Consider the following 24,795-nt stretch of genomic DNA (forward strand, 5'->3'; position numbering starts at 1 on the left):
AGTAATTCTTAAACAAGGTTCATTAGGGGCGGTAGCGCTTAATCGCCAGGAATGATTAGCAAGGCATTCTTCGGGGCTTCCCAGAAGTGTCTTATCTCCTCGTGGATTGTCTGGGAAGACACTGATTTTTAGTTGATGTGAGAGATTTAGCGGAGTTTCTGTAATAATCTGGTAGAGAAGTTTTAATGGTACATATAGCTTAATTGCAGATTTTGTTAATTTGTATTAATTGTGCTTTCTCGTGTATATAGTATGTAAAGAGAAAGTGCTGTAATTGTCCAAAACTTTAACCTCTTAACTTTTTCGATGTCTTCGGAAAATGCGTATCTAAATTGTCATAAACATATATAATTAATTATAAATATAATAATTATCATTGAATAAACTCGTCAGAACGATAAATGTCGTATTTTTTTTCTTCACGAGAATATTCGTCAAAAACAGTTAACGGGTTAACGTCGAGATTTTGATGAATCTCCACATATCAGACCTCCCGGAATATGAAAACCCCATTTTTGGGCATTATGCCTTTCTGTCTGTGATCGCGATAACTCAAAAACGCATTAAAGTAGATTTAGTTTTGGTATCTTGTTCGTAGATTCCTATCTAATTTTGTACGAAATCATTCACATAAAGTCTCTCTCTGTCCAAAAGCATGCGAGCATGATTCTACTGAACGCAAAGAACGAGATAGATAAAATTGGGTATGCAATTTTAGTATCTAAAGTGTGGGTTCATACCTAATTTTTCATTCAAATCTATTTGATCGTTTATTGATCTGTATAACTGCATGCATGCAAATCCAATAATACTAACTATTAAAACTGTAATGATTTAAATAAATGAAATTCGATATGTGATCTTGTTACTAAAATTGCAGTTGTGTGACAAATATTGGCTGCAATCGAACGAAAAAGAAATGTCCAAAATACATTCTCGGCTTTCTTTCCTATGCTAAATTAAGCTAAAATACTTAAATGCAGGATTCTGAAGATAAAAAGCTGAGTACTATTGGCGTTCATGATCTTGCCCATGGCCCACAATTTTTATGTGAAAAGGAGAGGTGAAATGGCTTTAATAAGGGAGAGCTCGAGAATGTTTCGGAGGAATCATTTTCATTGATTTGATTACTTATTGTTATAATGTTGATATTTATATATGTAATGATACTTTAATTCTAATTTCAATTTAATTAATTTCCAAGATTTTATCTTAATTTAGCCCATAGTAACTTCATTCTAAAATATTCTCTTATTTCGTGATCCAATTTCACTTTTGGTTTAATTAATCCCTTTGTAAAAATAATGCGCCATCAGTACTACGTAACAAATGAAAGTGATATCTTCGGTGCCCTTGAAAAGGTGTCAAAGGTCACAACGTGTATTGGCGCGTGGCCAGAAATCCTATCTTATATAAGGCTATACTCTGTTTCACCCCAACTTGGCAGTATTGTAAAAGGTAGAAAATGTGACGCTCCGCGCTGGGGAAGAGTTCCCCATCCATTTTGACTTTAAAACAACTAAAATGCGCTGAAATTTATCAAATTATATCATAAATTACAGATATCGTTTTTTTTATCAGCATGTATTTAAAATTATTCTCAAGTTAGAAGTGCTTATCTGTTAAATATTTTGTAAATAAAGCGAACGAATAAAACCAAAAGATTGACATAATGAATTCCACTTTGTAGAACCGGTCTCCAAGGTCAAATACTTGGCGCGCTTCTCTTGTACGCCCTCGCCAGCTATCCATTTAGTTCTCACCGTTATTATCATCACACGTACTTTTTTTGCTCTCGCTTTTTAATTAACTGATATTTTTTAGTCTTGTTAATCACATTCATTTTCGATTGTTGATATTTATTCAAGTCGTCATTTCTAAAATGTCTGAAAAAGTGTTATCACCGACTACTCTCTATACACCTTCAAGACGAGGGAAACCAATAAAAAGTGCAGCACGTAGAAACATATTAAATGTTTATTCTCGACTCCGAGAAGAAAACCCTCAAGACTCTATCAATCAAATCGTTGACAAAGTTTCGCATCATACGGGCGTTTCACAAAGAACAGTTTTCCGTTTGAAAAAAGAAAAAAAGGCATCCAGTCCTTTAAGTACCCCTGGAAAAAAGCGACCAGGCTCAGAAGGTAAACAATCAAGACTTATAAAATATGATGACTTTACCTTATCCTGCATTCGACGAAAAATTCATGCATTTTTTCGTAGAAATGAGATCCCAACATTAGATAAAGTGTTAAAAGTTGTGAACGATGATAGAGATATCTTTTCGAAAAACATCAGCAGAACAACGCTTTACAGAATATTGAAAGACTTGGGATTTTCTTTTGAAAAAAGAAAAACACAAGCGTTACTCCTAGAGAGACAAGATATTATTTTGTGGCGGAGGAATTATTTGAGAAAAATTGCTCATTATAAGAAACAAAACACGCCCATTTATTATCTTGATGAGACATGGGTAAATGAAGGCCATTCTCAGAGTCGAGTATAGCAAGATACTAAAAATAAAAGTAGCTACGAAGCCTCCTCTTCAAATTTAACAGTAGGTTTGTCGGCACCAAAAGGAAAAGGAAGAAGACTCATTATTACACATATTGGAAACGAAGAAGGTTTCGTTTTTGATGTAGCTGAGATTTTTATTGGGAAAAAAACTGGTGACTATCATGACGAGATGAATGGTGATCATTTTGAAAAATGGCTAGAAAGTGTTCTTCCTAAACTGAAGAAAAACAGCGCAATCGTAATGGACAATGCTTCTTATCATTCTGTAAAAACGGAGAAAATTCCTACAACTTCTTGGACTAAAAAGTCTATTCAAGAATGGTTATCCCAAAAGCATATTTCATGGGATAAAGACATGATTAAAATCGAACTTTTGCAGAAAGTTTCTGAAGTGAAACATTTTTATGATATATATCGAGTAGAAACTATTGCAGAAAAATATGGACATACAATTTTGAGATTGCCATCTTACCACAGCGAGTTAAATCCTATCGAGATGATTTGGAGTCAAATTAAAGGACATGCTGCACGCGAAAATAAAACTTTTAAGCTTAATGATGTAAAGGAGCTCGTAATCCAAGCAATACAAAAAGTAACAATTGACAATTGGAAAAAATGCATTAACCATGTAACAACAAAAGAGAAAGAAATGTGGGAAATTGACGGACTTGTAGAGGAAGTATGCGAAAACCAAAATTTAATAATTTCCATGAACAGTGATTCAAGTGACAGTGAGGCAGAACTAATGAGTGCTGATGATTTTGATGTCTCATTTATAATGTATATTATAATTAATATATTTTTTAAATGTTCTGAATAACTTTTTTCCCCATAAAATAATTTATTTCTCTTGATATTCTCAATTACTTCGAATTTTAATATTTTACGATTTTTATAATACAATAATTTACGATATTCTGAATATTTAGCGTATTTATATATTTGTAAATACTTGATTTTCTGGATTAAATTAATAATGTTTGATTTTTAAATTTGATTTTCATGAATATATATATATATATATATATATATATATAATATGCAAAATTATTTATTATTAATATAAATACGTTATTTATTGTATTAATTCGAAAATTTAAATTTTTAAAAATTTCTTCCTTTTGTTAATTTTTAGACTTTATTGAGAAAACCGTAAAACATTTGAAAAAAATCTCAGTTTAACGTTACTTTTTATTAAGCACTGCATATTGTTTCATCGCAAATAATGTCATACATTGTTACTAATGCAAGGCTTATTACTCAAAACCATTATTATATTTTGTTTAACAGTTCTAAACTTCAATCTCTGAAAAATCAACTTCTTGATATTGAATATTCAGTCAAGAAATAAAAACTTTAGCCACTCTCACTTATGCATTGCTTTCAATTATGTGGGATTTTAATAGTCATTCAATCGCGTATAAATAAGTATAAACTTAAAATGAAATTATTTTAATAAATCAGTAAAGTTATGTACCAATAATATTGAACAAAATAATGAAAATAAGGTAAGAATTAATTCTGATTTAAAATGACAATCTAATAAAGTTAATAAATATTTATTATTTGGCGAAAAATTTGGGCGATAAAGTTTCGCCTAGCGATCTACATTTCTTGTAACTTTGTATTTTAAAGTAACCCAGTTCCCTTGACAACGACTGCGATTCGGCATGCGTAGAATATTCACTACTGCCAAGTTAGGGTGAAACAGAGTATAGTGATCATTTGTTCGGCCCTTTTCCTCTTTCTTACTTCTGCTTTTGTGGCGCGCTGCGCCTTCTTGAAAATAATCATGTTTGCCTCTCGAGAGAGAATAAAATGGAATTAAAAATACCAAGTCTCTTCACTGCTTGTTAAACCTGCTGCATTCTACTTAAACCAAAAATATGTTACATACTATTTAGCCGACAGGATTCGAAACATTACATATATATATTTTCTCGAATACGAAATATAGAAACAGAAAATATTTTCATTATCAAAAATGATCCACTCTTTAGGTTCGTTGCAAACTTTAGATTTGTGTCTAATAAATCATTAGCATCAAAATACCGGAAAAGCGATCCGCAGCATAAAGCAATTTGTTGGAGGTTCAAGAGTGTAACGTACCTCCCGACGAGCTGAAATATCGAGTAAGGAATCAGTAACACTTCTACACAGAAATTTCTTCAAAGTTCGGGGAGAAATCAGTTTGTTTACAAGACATACTAGTTATTATTATTCTTCGAGTCTAACTGCATGTTCGGGATTGCTTGTCGACGCTTCTACGGCTCAAAAACTGTTGTCTGAGATATTAGTGCACATCCTACTTGCTATCAATGTACTTACGTCCGCTAATTGCTTCTTTGGCATTTTGTGCCACTTATTTCACACTCCTATGACATGGCACTATGTTGTCGAAGGTATTTGGCGCACTTTCCATTTGCTATCAATATAGTTAGTGTCACTAATCACTTCTTCGACCTTTTATGTCATTTGTTTGAAAGTTGTATGGCATCGGCACTACATGGTAGGATATGTTTGTGCACACCCTACTTGCTACAAATATACTTACAGCCTCTAATTGCTTCTCTGGCGTTTTGTGCCACTTATTTGATACTCCTATGGCATCGGAAGTACGTTATGAGAGGTGTTTGTGCACACCTACTTGCTATCAGTGTAGTTAAATCGTTAATTGCTTCTATGGCATTTTGTATTATTTACATGGCGCTCCGAAGACATCAGATCTGTGCTATCGAAGGTATTTATGCACTCCCCAGCTGCCGTCAATGCATTTCATAATAGCAATTCCGACTATACTGAATTGCAAATAGACCGGTACGGCTCTACCAGTGGAGCAAAGTAGTTGCAACTACACCTCTTGATTAATAACGAATTTCCAACTATACGGCTTCATAGGTCTATTGTCTGAAGAGGGAATTACTGACAAATCGATTAAGAAGATGTTTATATTCAAATAAATAAATTTAAAAAAAATACAATTTCTAGAATAACAAAGGATTAGAACTACAATGTGTTTCTATATTGAATTATGAAAAAATTAGTTACTTATTAACAATTAATTTAGTATATTAATTATATTGCAAATTTTTAGATTGGCAAGTGTGGTTCAATATTAAGCACGGGGGATGCTTCAAATTTATAAAAATTTTTTCAATTGGAAGAAAATGAGTCGAAAGGTGATTCACAACGCTTTGAAATATAGCTTGTACGTAATAAAGGACCAGATTTGTTGATAATGAATGACTAAATAAAGAGAATTCGGAATGAAAAATATAATAATTATAAATAAAAATGAGCATTCTATTACATCGCCAAAGTTATATTATGCGTAAATTGGTTATATTCCATTTATGGTGCAAAAGAATTTTGTCTAAAATATGTTAAATAAATGATTGTGTATTAACTATATCATTTTAGCCTATTTCTTCAAAAATTCATATACATAATGTCGATGTGTAGATAAAAAAAGTATTTTTACAATAGAACACGGGAAGTAAAGGCAAAAGACGTCTTCTTGTCAGTGAATTAATTTAAAAAAATGATGTATCAGTTTACGAGTACAATTTAAATTTTAATAGAATATAAATATATAATATGGCAATTAGATAATTAAGTCCTTTGAATATTTTAAATATTCCAAAGATTTGTTGTTGATTTTCAATTGTACTTGCTATTGTGTTTATCACATTGTATACGACTTCTAATGTGCTATTATAAATCTATAGTATTGAAATGATCTTGTTTACTTCATCTATTGTATCACTTTCTTTCATTTCATTCGCTGATTTACTTTAAATCTCACTACAGTACTCGTCCTTTGCATTTGCTTCCTTTGCAATTGATAGTAATAATGACTAGTGTCTATATATATATATCTGATCAACCTTTCAAATTTAAAGGCTTTTAAATCACCTTGCTTGCAAAGATTGAAATGTTTTTGAAATGCCTTAAACCAACAAGCATATTTGAAAGTTATATATTAAAAGCAATAACAGAACAAAAATACTATCGTACTCGATATAAAACATTCTAGTGCACTTGACTCAAATATTTATTTTAGAATCCAGTTTATATATATTTAAATCTTGTTAACCTATCGTTGCAGTTGCCTTTTCCCCTCATGTTTAGTTTATTTTGCATTTAATAAAGATAGAAGTGAATCTCAGTTGTTCATATTTAAATTAAAAGAAAACTTTTCAGTCGCTTATGTTGAAAATTTAATATTTTTCGTCTTTCGAGACACAGCAAAATCAAAACTCTCTCTCACTTTTTTTTTTTTTTTTGAAATCAGGGCTTTTTCATACAGTTCATGAACTGCGGCCGAGAAAGAAATAAGTAATACGCCTCTTTTTTCATTAACCGTTTCTATATTAAGCTATGTGTTGGCGACTGAGAAAAAAAAGTGCAATATCGGTGACTTAATGACTTCCTGTTAGATAGTTTGTCATGCTCCGAAAAGAAGTTGAAAAACCTTAGAGTCGATGTTATTGGAGTTGGATGGCCCCATAAATATCGAAAGTATTACATATCATTTTTTTTTTTTACTGTAACTGTCGAAGGAAAGAAAATAATTTTTAATCTCCTGTTTTAGTCCATAAAACTTTTCGTGGTTTTTTTAAAAAATGACTATCGTTTATTACTTTGGAACTTTATTTTGTCATTGTTGAAAGATTCTGAAATATTTGATTATTGTATTGTTTGTGCTTTCGTCTTGATTAAAGAAAACTAGCCTGTTTGCTTTGAAATTTGGATGTCTGCTTTCCATCAGATGTTTTATGTGCAAGCTAATATTGATATTAGGCATGTTTTAACTAATGTTAAATGTTTTTAATTTTTATTAAATTTTAATGTAATTTAATTTATAAATTAAATTTGACTACATTTTTAATTAAATTTTAATTTTAATTTAATTTTTTAATTAAATTTACTGAAATTTTTAATTAAATTTTAATTTTAATTAAATTTTTTAATTAAATTTACTTAAATTTTTAATTACATTTAAATTTTATTTTTTAATTAAATTTACTTAAATTTTTAATTAAATTTAAATTTTATTTTTTAATTAAATTTACTTAAATTTTTAATTAAATTTTAATTTTAATTTAATTTTTTAATTTAATTTTAAATGTTTTTAACTATCAATTTGTGACGGAAATTAAAGTTGCATTAGTTTGACGGAGCAACATTTATGTATTTTGTATATGAACCGCCCGAATTGAGTTAATTCCCTCGACTTTATCTATACATAGTATAAAATGAAGTCTCCTGAAAGCGTCTGTATGTTGAAATCCTAAAAACTTGAGAAATACTTAACTAATTTTGAAGATATTTGTACCATTTTGTAGGGAATTTATTGGGGAAGGTTTTAATCTATTGAAGTCATATCGAATTAAAAAAAGGAGTTTTATAATTGCGATTTTAATTATTTTCCCTACTACGCATGCGTAAAGCAGCAGTATCTGTGCTTTGCACTTATCCGCGCGTGAGCGGAAATCTCAAACTTCGCATGTGCAAAATAGCAAGAGCTGTGATATTCATATGCGATACATTTCTTTGTTTATGTCTTATTTTAAACAACGATTCAAATCTCATTATTCCCAAAAGAAGGAAATTCAACCTTGGCCGGAGCACATTAAATGCCAAAACGCTTCGTTTGTTGCGCGATAATGAAAATGTAAAGGAAAGAAACGTTAGGTTAGCGAATATCAGAGAAAAATGTCCACACTTTCTTCAAAGGAGAGTTCTGCTGAGCGAAGTAACCGTCTCTCTTTAAATCGCACTGCAATTGAATTACAGAGACAGAATGAATCTCGCCTGTCAGCTTACAGAGAAAGACATTTAAATTTGAGACAGAGAAGAAGTGAAAGAACAAACGTTCCTGATATTTGGTCCAAAAATGAGTACACCCCTCTGAATTTCGATGCATGTGTGGATTACAGAAATGATGCCTCGGTTTCAATAGCAACAATGTCTATAGTCTGTCCATATTGTTCAGCTGTAGGAACAGCTTTGATATACAGTCATTTTCGCCAAAAAATAATTTATCGCCAAATTTTAGCGAAATGGCTGAATGTGGCGAGAACGGCAGCAATAGCGTTTTCAATCTAAACGTTCCGAGGAACGCTGCAGGAAATTAACGGAAATATAGAAAAAAAAAAAAAAAAGTCAATAAATGCAGTAAAATGAAATGCATGCAAATTTTTTTTATCGAAAATAATGAAAGTAAGCAGAAGTATGTGCAGCAAGAAAAAATCAAGGGAAATAAAGAGGAAAGATCGAAATAAAGTAGCATACAGTAACATAAAACGCATGCAGATAGCATGGAAATACAATTGCGACATTTACAGCTAAAATTAACGAACGGAATGAAAACAGTAATCACATCCATTATGTCGAAAGCACAAGGAGATGAATTCCGTAAATAATACATTTATTTTTTGCTTATACATTTTTAGAACGATTTTGATAAATAATTTTAGAAAAGCAAATATTTTGGGCTAAAGCATTTTGTCAAGAACTTATAATTTGAAATGCGATTGAGGGATATATTTTTGCGATTTGATTTTTGTTACTTGTTTCAGAGGTAGTGATTCCTCACCCCAATTTTTCCACAGTTCCAAAATTTTTCCAATTTTTTGCATATCAAATTTGGTTTTATTACATTTTCTGGTTTTAGTTGTAGATGCCTCTAAATAGGGAAAATTATTTTATGTTCACGGTAATATGGTAACGTGGATTATTCCAAAGAAACAGGCCGATTTTTAAACCGAATTGGTTTATTTCTTTTTTGACACATAGGGACGATTACTACATTACACAACTTTACAAAGACTAACATTTAAACATGAAACATTTTAAATTTTAATAAGCTATTCCTTCCGGTGTCCTTTTTCCCGCACACCACATCATTCCGCTCCACGCTTCTTTCTCCACGTTGCCACTCGGCACCAACTAAATTTAGTTTCTGTCGCCATCTCACCAAAGTGTCTAGTCCTTCAGTACTTTACATCAGTAATATTTAAATTTTCAGTAAGTATTAATTCAATAAATAATTTTCAATATTTTGCTCAATTAAATAAAATACTCACTTATGCTGCATAGTAATATCTAAATTTTCAGAATTATCTAAAAATGTTTTATTCAATCCGTTATTATTTTCTTTGGATCTTTTAGTAATATTAATTAAATAAAATTAAAATAAGTCTGAGAAAACTTTAAACATAGAATATTACTTTTCCTTCCTTCAAAATGTCACATTCATATTTTCAAAAACACAAAAATTCTGAAACTTATTAAAATGGCGATTCTTATAATACTAATTTAATTTTAACTTAAGCTTAAATGAATTAAACATTTCTTAAAAACTTTTACTAGTTTGAAAGCTCTAAAAGTTTCTTGCTCTGCAAAATGTATTTCATGTTTTAGTAATTATTTTCTTTTTTCCATTACTAAATTTAGATTCTTCTAAGTAAGTTCGGAAAAAAACCTCACTGATTAGCTTTTACATTTATCAGTAATAAGGATAATGAAGTTTTAATTTAGTTTTATTAAAACTAGTATTTTTGAATTGAAGCAGAAAGTAAAACAATAAAATATTTCTAAATAATTATTCATTTTTAATTGAACATTCTAATTTAACTAATGTTAAATATTTTTGTATATGTTTTCTTGATTTGTTTTATATTTGCATAGATGGAATTTTCTAATCGATTTAATTAAATTTTAAATCGGTCTAAATAATTTTAATTAAATTTAATTTAAACATATATTTACTGTCACTGGAGTGTGAGATTATAGAAAAATGTTTCCGAGCATTTTTCACCTTTATGAATTTACAAAAAAATGTATTGCATAAATGCTTCAACTTTTAGTTTAATATTATAAGAATAAAAAGAAAAGAAAATGTATTCTAATTTCTAAAAGCTACCATATGGAAGTGAAGAATAAGCTTTTTGTATAAAATAAACCATATGTACAGATAACTGAATGCCATCATGCATATTTATTTTAAAAGTTCTTAAAGTACGCTTCAAAACTATATTTACAACTCCAGAAAGAGTTCCTCTAATGTGTGTAAGTCAACCATCTAACTCTCCGACCCGCCACGAAGGCACACGGATTTAAACCATAAAACTGAATGACCGGACCGCCACAACAGCAACATTGGCGGGAACTGTGGTTGAGTCCTAAGGGCCGTCACCGGCCACGGTACAACCCTCCCCTAAGGAAGTACGTCCCGTCATCGATGGGAGGAGTCAGATCCCCCACCTATTAGTGTACCCTCCAGGGTGGCGAGATCCAACCACCATGCCGGAAGCATCTCATCCTCATTTCGAGGTGCCCCCGGGGGTTCTCTAATGTGTGTATGGGGAGGGGGAGTTAGCATGAAGATCAATAATGATGGTTCTTGGTTAACGAGCTTGTCATTGATGAATGGAAAATAATAATGAGGATTATTTTATACTGATCATAGCACCAATATTATAGTCTGTGGTGACTAGCCACTGAAAGTATCCGATGCATTGAGATTTTATGATTACTTCCAAGAAAGGAAAGGGGTGGTGGTGTTGTATCTTAAAGCACTTTTTACTTTCTTGTATGTGAAGCATATCAAGGAAAATCATCGTATCTTCAAAAAAATTCGAACTCAAGATTTTGACGAATCTCCACGTTTTACTTGTTCCTGTGTTCTAAAAACATAATTTTGGAATTATCTGTTCTGCCTGCTGTTCCGTCGGTCGGTCTGTGAACCGATAGCCCAAAAACGCTTTTGATAATAGATAAAATTTGATGTACGGACTGACGGCCAGATTGGTCGATTTTTGTCAAATTTTGAAGGAAATCTATCCGCAGGAAGTCTGTCTGCCTGTTCAAGTAGCAAGTGAACTCGATAAATACAAAATTGAAAGAACTACTTATATAAAATTTGATTCACAGGTTTAGCATTTACCATATAGATTCTTAATCAAATTTTGAGTAAAATCTATCAACTTCAATAATCTAAGAGACAAAATTGTAAAGGGAATTTTGCTAATTCTTTTAAACATATTCATTTTAATCAATCATTGTCCAGATAACATAATATTTTTATTAATATTATACTTTTACTGCTGTTTTAATAAATTTTTCAGTTTAGTAGATACTTCAAAGCCGACTTTAGCATGTCCGAAAACAAATGTTCAATTTAAGATGCACTCATTTAAATTTATAGTCCTGAGAAAAATATTTTATTTTACAGTTAATTTAATAAATTTAACCATTAAATAAATATTCTAAGCTTTGTTTGTATTTCTCAGTTTCTCTTATCAATCTTAGAATTGCGTTTTCTATATCATTAGAATCTCGTCTGGTGGTACGTTATGAATGTGTCAGTTTCTCAGAATTTTTACCTGTGATTGGCGTATGATCACGATTAAACGCTGCGCTTGAGATATCGCCAACAGCAAATCACTCGCGTTATTGGATTTTTATTGCAGATATTAGAGCCTTGTGACTTCCTATGTAATATTCGAAGTCTGGAGCTTATTTTCTTTTTCAACTTGGTTCGGAAGATTAAACTACTGATTTTTTATTTCTATGTCTTTGCTGCCAAAAGTTCTAGAAATATTAAAATGTACTGGAAATATACATATATTCAAGATACAAAATAAAAAGTAGAGACGTTTAAGAATTTTCACTTGTAACGACAATATAATAAAATGAAAACAGAATAAACCATAACAAATAATATGAAAAAAAATTTTTAAAGTCAATTCCTACTCGGGTCAACAAAGAAATTTTATTTTAGTTACTTTTTATTAAATAATTATTAATTAATTAAGTTTAATGAATGAATTAATATTTGAAAAAAAACTGTATTAACATGAAGTGTCATCCACTGCAAGTTTAAAAAAAATTATAGAAAATTTGATATATAAATATATATAAATTAGATATATAAATATATTTAGGGAGAGTGTGAGCTAATTACAGGAATTGAAAAAGCAATAGTCTAATTATTGAAGTAAGGTTTTAATGAGGATTTATTACAAATAATTAAATAGTATATTTTCATTATGCATAATTATGAAAATAATATCTTGGGTGATGTGGGATATATGGGTACTATTTATAACTAATGCATATTAATCAAAATTAGTATGTATTTCATTTTAAATTGTCTGGATGGCTATAGAAGTTCTTAAATATATAAAAAAAAGTTACAACTCCTTATTAGCACAAGATATTGTACGATATTCCCACGATATTGTTTAATGTTCTGCATACAGGCCAATATCGGAAGATTTCGTTACAATGTTCGGCAATATGTGCTTACAGGGCTCTAATATGATTCTTTTTGTTTCGGAGCGAAAAAATTTATTACATTTCAAATCCTAGAGAAGAAAATGGGAATAAAATTTTTTTAATAGCCTGATATATCCAACTTTGCCGAAGATATTATTTTTATAATTATCCATAATGAATACGCACTATTTAATTATTTGTAATAAAACCTTCATTAAAACCTTACTTTAGTATTTATTAGCAAAATTCCAAGTATTTATAGCATAACTAATGTTTATAGTAAGGTTCAAGTTACTGCATATCAAATCAGATGATGAAAACTACATGATGTAAATATCATATGGAAGAAAGTAAAAATGTATTTTAAATTGTTCAGGAAAATCCTTCCAATTAAGATGGTGAACTGCAAAATAAACTCGATAACGAAAAACGAAGCTTTATACCACAAAGAAAAGTACGGAAACACAGGTAGAAAAGCATAGCAACAGCGTACATAACAGTAAATGCAGAAATCAACCACACAAACATTAACAGTGCAAAGCGTACAAAGACAACTCATTGGATATCAACACTCCAAAGAGAGAATTTGGCCACCTTCTTTTCACGTATGTGCGCCTCCGTTTATATATTTATTGTGGTAGGGTATGGAATGTTTGAGAGGAAACTCTAATCTCCATTCCTAATAGGATATCGATGCAATATGTTGGAAATTCGCATGTTGGGGTCGCATATTTTTTTCGTCTCTAAAGTGACGAAAAGTGACGTCAGACTTAATTCCAAAGTTGTGTTTTCGTATCCAGTGAGAACTGAAACGTGGAGAGTTGTCAAAATCTCGAGTTCGAATCCTTTGACGATTACAATATTTTCTATAATTTCAAAAAAAGTAGAAAGTGCTGTTTTTTTAAAATTTTTTTTCTTTCTTAAGAATCGATAAATTTCTTTAAGTAACTAAATTTATGAAATGGGTTAAAGTTTTGCAAACACATTTGCTGAAACCCAAATCGATCAAAAGAACATTAACGACTAAAGAACCTTTAATTGATATCGATTAACTTTTATTTTTTTTCTAACATTTTTTTGTTCCTGGAAATTTGCTGAAGACCGAAAGAAATTCTCCATTTTCATTAATATACATTTGCAGTGGTTTTTTTGAATTAAAAAAAAGGTTGTTGTCCTTCCGCTGGATCGATTTAGCACGAAATTGAGCGTATTTGGTTTTACTATTAACTGTTCTGGAAGAATGATCTGATTTTTTTTGTTTAACTTGTGAACCTGGCAAAATGTAATTTAATATGAAGATAGTTCTTTAACCTTTCGGTTTTATTTTGGAAACGAGTCTCGATTCTGTGTTGTGATTCAGTTTTATCAATTTTTATTCTAATGCTCTGATTTAGAATACAAGCCATGATTTTTTTTCATTGACTTTTACTATTTACATAAAATTTACAATGAATGAGCTAGAGTATTTCCACTTGAACTTTCTAGTTTTTTTTTCAGTTATTGTGTTTAAATTTGCTGTATAAAGGGGGTGGACAATTTGCATTTTGTATCTCTTGTCGTTGGCCTATTGGGTTCGTAATTTGATCTATAATTTTGATGTCAAAACCATATGCTAATTTTCTGTTATCTGGCTTATTTATTTTTTTAAAATTATGATTGTATACACGCCGGCAAACAAACAAAAATTCAGTCGAATTCGCAGATGTAGATTAAACTGCTGACCAGATTTAGATGTAAATCTACAATTTCAAATCATATTTTAAATTTTCACCTATCTAACATATTGCGTTTTGTATTGATATATCAACATATTGTTACGAATATGTAATATTGCTTCCCAGCACGGTTAGTTCCATCGTAGAAAAGACCGTTTTATAATCATCTCTATTGAATGCTGATCGGATGCCGGATCAATGACCCTGGGCTTGGTTACCATTTGGTGACATGTTGACGAATTTGGCGACAAAACTAGTGATACAAAATAAGTGATACTCTTTTATAAGTGATACTAGAAAAAGAGTGATATAGAATATTTAGGAATTTTGGGCGATAGGATCAACAGGAGCCAAATTATACTTGCCTTTTCGAGAACATTCTCTATCTGCTCTGGAAATTATAAAAAGTTGGCAGTCAAGTCGAAGACAGTCGTCTAGTTAGTCAATGGCGAATTAATTGGATCAGTCCAGCGAAGTGCAAGCATTGAGTGGAGTTCAAATGATTAGCGAATTGAGAACTGAGCCATCCACCGAGTCTTGGAGCCAAGTTTTGAAACAGCATCGAGTTGTATTGTTGAGTAGCAGTAGTGTAGTAGTGAGTCGGCAATTGGTTACAGCTAAAGCGAGGAGACAGTGGAGAAAGCAAACGTTTGGAGGGACCTTAGAGAAAAGCGACGTGGATTTCCCTCTCCTGCTGAGATCTGTCTGGCCGCTTTTTGTGCTGTGGCTGTTGTTAGCTACCGATTACTGCTTGTGGACTGCTGTTTGTTCTGAGTGTGCTGCTGGGCATTGCGTGTGTACATCTCGGCTGTGTTTTTGTCGTCTGTGTATTCGTGTCCACGTGTTAATAAATGTCGTCATTTGTTATTGAGGCCTGTTGATTGTGTCATCATATACACTCTACAGGCAAATCCGAATTTTTAACAGAATTAATTATTTCCGTAACAATAGGATCAATTCTGATATATTTAATCTATTATTGGACATAGATTCAAAATTTTACTTAAATTCTGAATTCATCTAATTCCTTCAGTTTTTGGATCTTGTTTACATACGTACAAAAATTTTTCGATGATGGATTGATACAAATTTCTAATTTTGGTATAAAGACCTTAAACAAAATTTCTTTTGAGTAATATATTTCTTTTTTTCCTATTTTTCTTGCATACAGACTGGTCTACAAATTTTATTATGAAAATAAACTTTTTCAGACTCAGTAAGATCTAAGTTATGAATATATATTAAAAACTCAAATTCGATTATTTTGACTTACAAATAAATTTTTTAAATCCTAGAATGTAAAACAAAAAGGAAATATAAAATATGGAGGTTGCATTAAACTAAGTTAACTTATAAAAAAATGTTAAAAAATGCTTTGAATACTGCAGTTTATGATAGTGATCATCAAAAGTGTAACTAGACTGTTTCAAACACAAGGTACGAGAAACAAGCCACTAAGTATTGAAACTATACAAGAAAAGGCATATTGTACTGGTAAAAAAAAAGTAACTAACATGAAAGATGTCTTCACATTTATTATTCAAAATTTCAGTTTCAATAGAAAGGACATATAATTGAATTAAAATACACGAAAAAATAAAGGAATATGAAGCAAAATTTAATTTTGGAAAGAAAAAAAAAACCCCAAAAGGTAAAAGATTGAGAATTGCTTATCTTCAGTTATTACTCGACAAATATTGGATCTTAGATTTATATTTCTATATTCTCACGTTATTTATACTTCACATTTAATATTAATCGCCTTTGGGGACTAGTTTGTTCTTCGGAATCCTGGCTATTAAAATATTAATCTGAAACGTATTTTTTAAGAAATTCGCCTATAAAGAGAGACTACATTTATGACTGTAAAATCTGAATGTGATGCAATTAGTTTACTATAAAATACTGCCATGTGCAAACTAAAAAACGCATAATATTACAAAACGGAAACGAAAACCCTACTTCGGAGTCAAGGTCCAAAGAAAACAAATTTTTTAAAATCTTAATTTTAACACTGACAAATGCACACAATTAAAAGCTTTCATGGAATAATGAAATTAATTTGATTTATCCTGATAAAATCATTGTTACAAATTGTACGTCAAGTTAAATAAGAGACAAAATTGTATAAAAATGAAAAGGTAGTTTGAAAGGTAATTTTTGAGTTTTAATATTATGTGAAATTAATATTTGTGAAAACGTTTCAGAAAATATAGCTAAGAAATTAAAACTTGCTTAATTTTTTAAAATTAACTTTGGGATTTCGAAATTTTGATTGCGATCTTCCACTTGCATCGAATAGTTACTTGCTGAATTTCATCAAGATTTGACAAAAGCCCTTTATAGGTGTCTATACTTAGAGATTGTATACAGAGTGATCAGTAGTCTTTTTAAGCCATCAAATTCAAAATGGCGTTTCGTATTGCCAGGAAGTTTCATGTATCTATAATAAAGTGACTATGATGAATTTATTGAGAGAGTTTACAGGACCTAGTGGCAAAATAAGGAAATTGCAAAAAATAACTCTTAAAATGAAGAAGATCGGCCAAGAAGTCCGATTGGAACAATGCACGTGATACCATATTAAAAACATAGAGAAAAAGTTTCATGGAGTTATCTGTAAAATTGGCGGAGATATTTACGATAATAGTTATGAACGTTCCGTGATTTGAAGAAGGGTTCCTCCTAAAAAGTACCCTCAATGACCTCTTAGATCCCTCCCCTTCCTAGTGTGTTTTTCAAAAATTTATTATTATTATTTTTGTTTGCTTTCTTCGTTGCTTAAGTTTCACTTCGCCGTTGCTTAACTCGGAAAAATGATATGATAATACTAGAAAATACATTTTTCACTTTTAAACGAGCACTTTCATGCCCCTAAAAACTCATAATTTTAATTGCAAATATCTCCGCTAATTTTACAGATCATGAAATTTTTGTTTGTAATTTCATTATGATATAGTATACATTTTTCTAATTTGACTTTTTTGGCTGATCTTTATGTTTTGAGTAATTTTCGTAACTTCTTTATTTTGCCACTAGGGGTGCTGTAACTTTCCTAATAAATTCAACATAGTCACTTTCCTATTGGTATACGTTACTTATCTTACTTTTCTGAATCTAAAAAAAAAACTCAAAAGGACTTAAAAAAATTTTTTTTTGGTCGTTCTCTATTTTTATATCGTTTCTACACGGATTATCTCAAGAAATTATCATTATTTTTACGTTTCTGTAGATTCGAGAAATCAGCTTCAGTTGGAAAGTGGGATTCTCATAGCTGTCCCAATCCCCGAAGAATATCACGAACAAGGCCTTCAAACAGAATCTGTGATTGAAGAAGCTTTGAATGAAGCTAGGTGAGTAGTTTTAATTTTCGCATTCCATGGAAATAAATGATGAGAAGTATTGCCAACGCCAAAAAGTTCAGTTCCAGAATGTGGATGGATTTCGACATTTCATGGATTCTCTGAGACTATATAAACCATTTGTACTTTCATTAATTTAGTTTTATTTATTTAATGTTTATTGAGACGAATTTTTGAAATCAATTTTTCACTTCTTTCTTGATGTAGCAGAGTTTTGAAATTTTACACACTAGTGCGTTTTTTGATAATGATATGCCATTTTCAGATCTTAATTAAATCGATTGATTTAATTTATTTTCCATATAAAGGGCACGGCCTGTAGTGCATTTGATATAAAAAGTTATCTCAAAATTTCGTAATCTTTATAATATAAATGATCAATTACGGTCTAAAAATTAGATTTAAATTATAGTAAAAACAATATCATATCATAGTACAGTTATAAAAAAAAGAGTCTTAAAAACGTGTTTTTATTTTATTGTATATGAAATATATAAATTGTAGTTGTAAAAAAATGTCATCGCGAGATGTTGACAAATCCCCACGCTTAAGACTTTAACCGAGCCCCAAAAACATATTTTTGAAATTATGTCTGTCTATTCACAAGACAATTCAAAAACACTTTGAGATAGATGAATAGAATTTGGTATGTGAGCTTTACACAAAATATGTAGAATTCTGTCAAATTTTGGCGAGAAATTTCAAAGGAAATGTCTGCCAGGCTATCCGAAAACAAGTGAATAAGAAAACCACATAAAGAACTAGATAGATAAAATGAACGCACAGGTTTTATATCTAAAATTTATATCAAATTTGGAACGAAATTTGTTAAAGGATTGAAGATCTGTTTATCTGTGCTTTCGAATGCATGCAAATGCTATAATTTAGAAAGTAACATTTTAAATAAATGAAATTTGGTATATGATCTTGTCACTACAAACTAATCTTGTCACTACAGTTGGTATATGATCTTGTCAATCAATTTTGGAAATTAATGTCCGAAATACATATTCAGTTTTCGGATACTTATGTATTATCCGCATTCCAGCGATATTCACCAGAAATCAGACATTGGATTCAATAGGAAGATTAAATTCATAATAGAGATAGATATTTCGTAATTTTTATTCACCATTGCCACACAATTAATACAGAAGTATCTGTTTTCTTTAGAACCCAATTCTGTGTGTAGCATTCTAAAAATAAAATTTCCAGTACTTATTGGATTCACAGCCTTGTTTAAGCTTGTTAATCTTATGCGGGGCGGAAGAGAATAATACTTTTATTAAAGAATATAGAGAAAATTTTGGGGAAACCTTTTCCGATGGTTTGTTACATTTATTGTTATTGCAGTTCTTTTTATCTGTTTGTGAACACGTTAACTAAAAAGCGGAACAAACCTCGAAATAAAATCTGAAAAGGGTTTCTTTGCATCAGAACTAGAAGCAACTATAAATGGTTGGGCGAAATTTGTCTGCCTATAAAATGAGTGTGCACGCGGAAAGATAACTTAAAAAATGAAAAGCAACATGAAATGGTGCTGGCGAGCGCGTGGTTTTATCAATATGGTTACGGATTTTACTTCCTCCGTCGGGGGGTTCTTTTTAGATTTGATGGTCGATGTAGAAATAAACAGTCCTTTAGTAGAAAAAACGACGACTTTTATTAGATACGAAGACACTAACACAAGGACGACGAATATACATAAGACAAATATATATAGCCGATTCGAACACAGGACATCATACTTCAACAAACAGTAGCCCACAAGTCGTAATTGGTAGTAATAACAGTCACAGCACACAAAGCGTGCAGACATAATTCAGCAGGAGAGAGAATTTTCGTAGCTTCACTCTACAGTCTCTCCAAACGGTTGTAATTTTCCATTGTCTCCTCGCTTTAGCTGTATCCAGTTGTTAACTCACTTCTACACTAATGCCTACTCCTCACAGGACTCGATGCTGCTTCCACAGTGGACACGGCACACAGCTCAGTTCAGCAATAGCTTGGACTCCACACAGCCCTGGCACTTCGCCGGACTATTCAGCTGTTGCTTCGTTATCCTCTCGGCGACTCTTTACTTGACTCCGACTACGGACACGATTCATTTCGGCTTGAGTCTGCCTTCCTTTTATAGTTCCCGGGAGGAGGGCCGAGAAGTTTCTAGACCAATCAGGAGTATATCGATTTCTATTGGCTGCATCGTTAAAATTCTTGAAAATTCCAGCAATAACTATTTTGTCGCCAAAGTCGCCAAGTTTGTCACCAAGCTCTGACATCACTAACGCAGTACCCGATCAGCACCCAACTGGGTTCACCGTGAAATGGGCTTTCTTACGATGAAACTTCGTGCTGGAAAGCAACATTATAGGTTTGTAACAATATAGTAGACCTGTATGAAGTTCTAGACTAAATCCGTCAAGGGGTTGATGATTTGTCGATGCATCTACTCATGCGTTTGTAAACGTTATAATTTAAAAAAGAAAAAAATAAAGGATGAAGGAATTTTTGTAAATGAAACTTTCGCCGATTGCTGTCTGCTTTGTTGTAATGTTAGTCTAAATATATGTATGTCATAACTTGTTTTGCTGTTTGTGTGTATTTGTGATATGATGACTAAAAACCTCAAAATGCTTCATCGGTAGTTTAAAATTTATTTTTTTCTCTAATTATTTCCTTGATGGGAACTTTTTGCTTTTGAAGGCTTCCAAGTAAAGACGATTTTTTGTAATAGATAGGCGCCATTGGCGATCAGTTAGTTTGCTGGATGATTTTGCAGAGTTTAAATTAAATCTCTATACTGATGCTCATGATTCTCCCAACAATGCATTTTTAAGAGGATCATATTGAGTTAAAGGTGAGTTAAAGTCTAATTATTTTAGTAGTCTTATAGCTGTTTTGTTTGTTACATGAAACTTCCCCATAGAGTCAAGTCGGTTGAAAGGATGCAAGATAACACATGCATATGTGGGGAAATAGGCTCAGTCCAGCACCTACATAACAGAATGTGTCGAACTTGAAAAAATTAGAGGAAGACTCATTACGGGTAGTAATTACAAACACAATTATTACACACAATATTCCAATACCCTGGAAACTTAAAAGAAATAATGGAAAAGATTACTAGCCTTTTTACTAACAGTTTGAAGATTCGTTGCACTTTTCTTGACCGTTGTATTTTTATGCAAATTTGGATAATTAATGAGCATAATGCTGGGTTTACACTCGGCCAGTGATAAGGCAGCAAGTAGGCAGTGCATGGGTTGAAAGGCTGCAAAATGATGTTCGGTCGATGGCAAGTAATTGAACTACGGGACAACTGCAAACCGCTGTACTATATTTTTTCTTACTGCTCATGCGTTTATAGAATTTGTCGGGGTTTTTTTTTTTGGCGTGGAAAAATTGATCATTTATCATAAATTAATTCCTACATTTTTTGCTCTTTGTTCTTTCTGATGCGAAGTTGTGTTTTCTTCTTTTTATTTGCCATTTCTTTTCTATTGTTTTCCAGATTTAGGTTTGTTGACCTCTTTTTTTTTATATTTCTTCATGTTTCTTTGTATAAATATCCATCATTTTAATACGATAAGCAGTGAAAAAAAATGCAGGGACGCCAAAACGGTCATTTACAGCCAAGCAAGGAATGCCTGAATCTATTTTATGAAATTGCAGCAAATATAAATCAGTTCCTTTCTACGCATGCGCTGCCTACTTGCCGTCTTATAACTGGCCGAATGTAAACTCGGCATAACAGCCAGTCACAATAATTTCTGCTTATACGGTTTAGTTCTGTAGTAACGGAGTGGATGGCTGTAATTAAAAAACAAACAAGAGTCAAATCGAATAACATACTAGTGCATTTACAAACGTGATTGCTCGGGTAATCTATCTTCTAATTGCGCGTTGTCTTTTGCTCTAAGGTAAATTCATTTTCTTACTCATTTCGTAAATTTGCCAGATAGAAGAAACAGAGTCTTTCTTCTTTATATTTCTACAATGGAAAAAAACACCACGTGATTTACTATTTGATGAGGAAATGAAATGACTTGAATTTTATGGCAACAAAAAAGTGCATTGCTGAAAATCATGCAAAAATATTTGTGAAAAGATTTTCAAAATTCAGGAAATTTTTTTACGATAAATAAATTAATATAATTAAAAAATAAGAATTTAAATTTTAAAAAGGTATTAAAGTTTTTTTTTAAATTATATTTTTGAAAATGTTTAAATCTTGTTTACCTTTTCAGTAACTTCAGGAAATTATTTTACGATAAATAAATTAATATAATTAATAAAAATAAGAATATTAATTTTAAAATGGTAAAGTTTTTTTGAAATTATATTTTTGAAAATGTTTAAATCTTGTTTTCCTTTTCAGTAACTTAAATTTCACAAAAATTTTTAAATTTCAAAATTAAATTTTTTAAAAATAAAAATTTTTTAGAAGTGCACATTACAAAATATAAATGACCGATATTCGGTAATGAAAAAGAAATTCATGGGAGAAATGGCATATATAATATAGTACCAACCTTTCGATATTGAAGCTGGACACAATTCGCGTGATTTTATTCAAGTAGACTAGAAAGTTGAGGGAAAAATTCTCATATTAATCTTTTCTTATACCAGCAAAGGGAAAAAGATTTGCAATGTGATGATGTTTTGATAGATGAGAGAGAACGGAATGAATTCATACTTCCGTGATCTGCATTAAATGGTGTCGTGCTGACTTAATCTCTGACCCCATCGTGTGCATTGCACGAGGGGAAAAGAAGTAGTGTAGGATCACTTGTTGCCGATTTTAGATGACAAGGGCAGTTACGTTTGTCATTTGATTGTGACGTCAACGATGAAATCATTCATTTTTTTTTAATCTCAGAAGTCTCTGCTGGGTCTTTAGTATTGTCAAATAAACCAGATGGTTCATCAGCTAAGTGTATGATATGTTTCGAAAAATTATCCAGAAGGCCTAAAGCTATGGCAAACATAAAATCAACCTTATTAGGCATCACTTAATTAAATAAGTTACTTTTTTATTTACGACAAGTACAGAAGAGGGGAGGGATAGAATATTGTCATCTTCAGAAAAATTCGATGAAAGAGAGTAATGATTTTTCTTACTTGAGATCTTCTCAAATCGGGACCCCCCTCCCTGTCTTCCTATGTTCCATTTGTCTAGTTCATTTCGTTTTTAACTACTCATGAAAAAAAAAAATGGGTGAATTAGACAAATATAATTTGGTATGTTGTCTTTGCAACAAAATTTTAGAGCTCTAAAAATTTTTTGACAAAATTCTTTAATGAAAAGATTGTTTATCCTTTCTGAAGTGGTTGTAAGTTCCACCATCTAGATCGATATGATTCAGTATGCCAATTTTATTAACAAAATTGTACATTTACATCAAAATTTAGGCCAAATCCATCAAATTCTTGTTGTTCTTTGCTTATCTACAAAAGTTGTAATTAAAAAACACTTGTTTGCTTATTTGCAAAAGTCATAATTAAAAAGCAACAACAACGCTACATTAAATTGGCTAGTTTTTGCATTTTATCTTTTTACCAAAGTAATATTTTATCAAATTTTAAATATATCAAGTCAAACGAAATCAATTCAGCGTGAATATTCTGTACTCTTTAATATACTACGAAGTCAAATACTAAACGCTTCATTTTGTGCAGATAGAATAAAAGAAAGGTGAGAAAATTCCTGTTGGTCGGTACAAAGTTCAGCAATTAAGACATATTGAATACTTAAGATTAGGAATTGTAACATTTATACGTGTGCTTAATTATCCACTTCGAAAATCTTTTGATGAATTCTTATATATTTTTTAATCGCATATCATAATATGTAAGCATAATTCAACTTGGGAAAATATTTAATACTTGACATTGCTTAACTACTTTTCTCCGATGTTTGCTTTTAATCGAATAATTTATGCCGTTTGGACTAAAAGTGTCATTTATAGACGTTATAACTCAACACGAAAACCGTGAGTTATTCCTAAACATCTGATATATTCTGAGGACTTTATGAAATTAAAAGAACAACGCATTCCCCAAACAGACAATATTGTAATGGAATAACGGAGAGAACCAAACTGTCAAAGAATAAGACGATATTTTTTTCATAATCTTTATATGTTATTGATCTATTCTTCTTCTAATAAGGGACAATTTAATATGTTTAGAATAATGAAGCAAAGAGTTCTTAATCACTGCAGCTGTATGTTTCATAATTTGAAGAAGGAAGTTTTGAGCAGCAATCATTTCTTGTTTAAGCTTCTGATTGCTGAATCTACGAGCTTCGTTCAATTTATGTGACAATGATTCTTTGAAAGAAATACGAATCGTGGGAACTGTCATTTAAAGTAGAATATTTCTTTCATTTTATGAATCTGAGCTCTTTAAAAAGGCTTTAAACAAGAAATGATGAATCCGGATTAATTGATTTATATTTGGTTCACAAATTAGGGAATTATACAGTGGCTGTTGAATTGAGATATTTTATACTTAGGAACTCTAATCTTACATCTGAGTTCATATTACTTATAAATTAAAATATCTTCGTTAAGTTTATGTGCGGAAAGAATTAAAGGAAATTAGAACCTCTGATCCCAAACATTGTAGCATAAAAATATTTCGGATTGATTCGCCCACGCAACAATAATGTTTTTAATATTTTTAATACCACCATGGACATAAGCGCAGTTACTAAAACTATGAAATGCATTGTTGAAAGTCTACCTACAAATATTTCAAAAAGTTTATCGAAATTAGTAAGAAAAAAAAGTGTTCCTGAATAAAAATTTTACCACTAAATTTTTTTGTTTGAATTTTAAATGGATGCAAAAAATTTTTTGTGAGATTTACATAATTTGAAGGTTTTTAAGAAAAAGTTAAAATTTGGTTTA

At 31.0% G+C, this 24,795-nt stretch overlaps 1 protein-coding gene across 2 annotated transcripts in view; it reads left to right on the forward strand.

The window, feature by feature from the left end:
• LOC129968698 (uncharacterized) overlaps window positions 1–24,795 on the forward strand; it is a 713,943-nt gene that overhangs the window by 70,162 nt on the left and 618,986 nt on the right. For both annotated transcript variants that reach the window (XM_056082857.1, XM_056082858.1), the window contains one exon: window positions 17,752–17,872. In XM_056082857.1, the coding sequence (XP_055938832.1) occupies window positions 17,752–17,872 (121 nt within the window). The remainder of the gene's footprint in view (window positions 1–17,751; window positions 17,873–24,795) is intronic.

This window comes from Argiope bruennichi, chromosome 5, assembly GCF_947563725.1.
Source record: "Argiope bruennichi chromosome 5, qqArgBrue1.1, whole genome shotgun sequence".
Taxonomy (NCBI): Eukaryota; Metazoa; Arthropoda; class Arachnida; order Araneae; family Araneidae; genus Argiope; species Argiope bruennichi.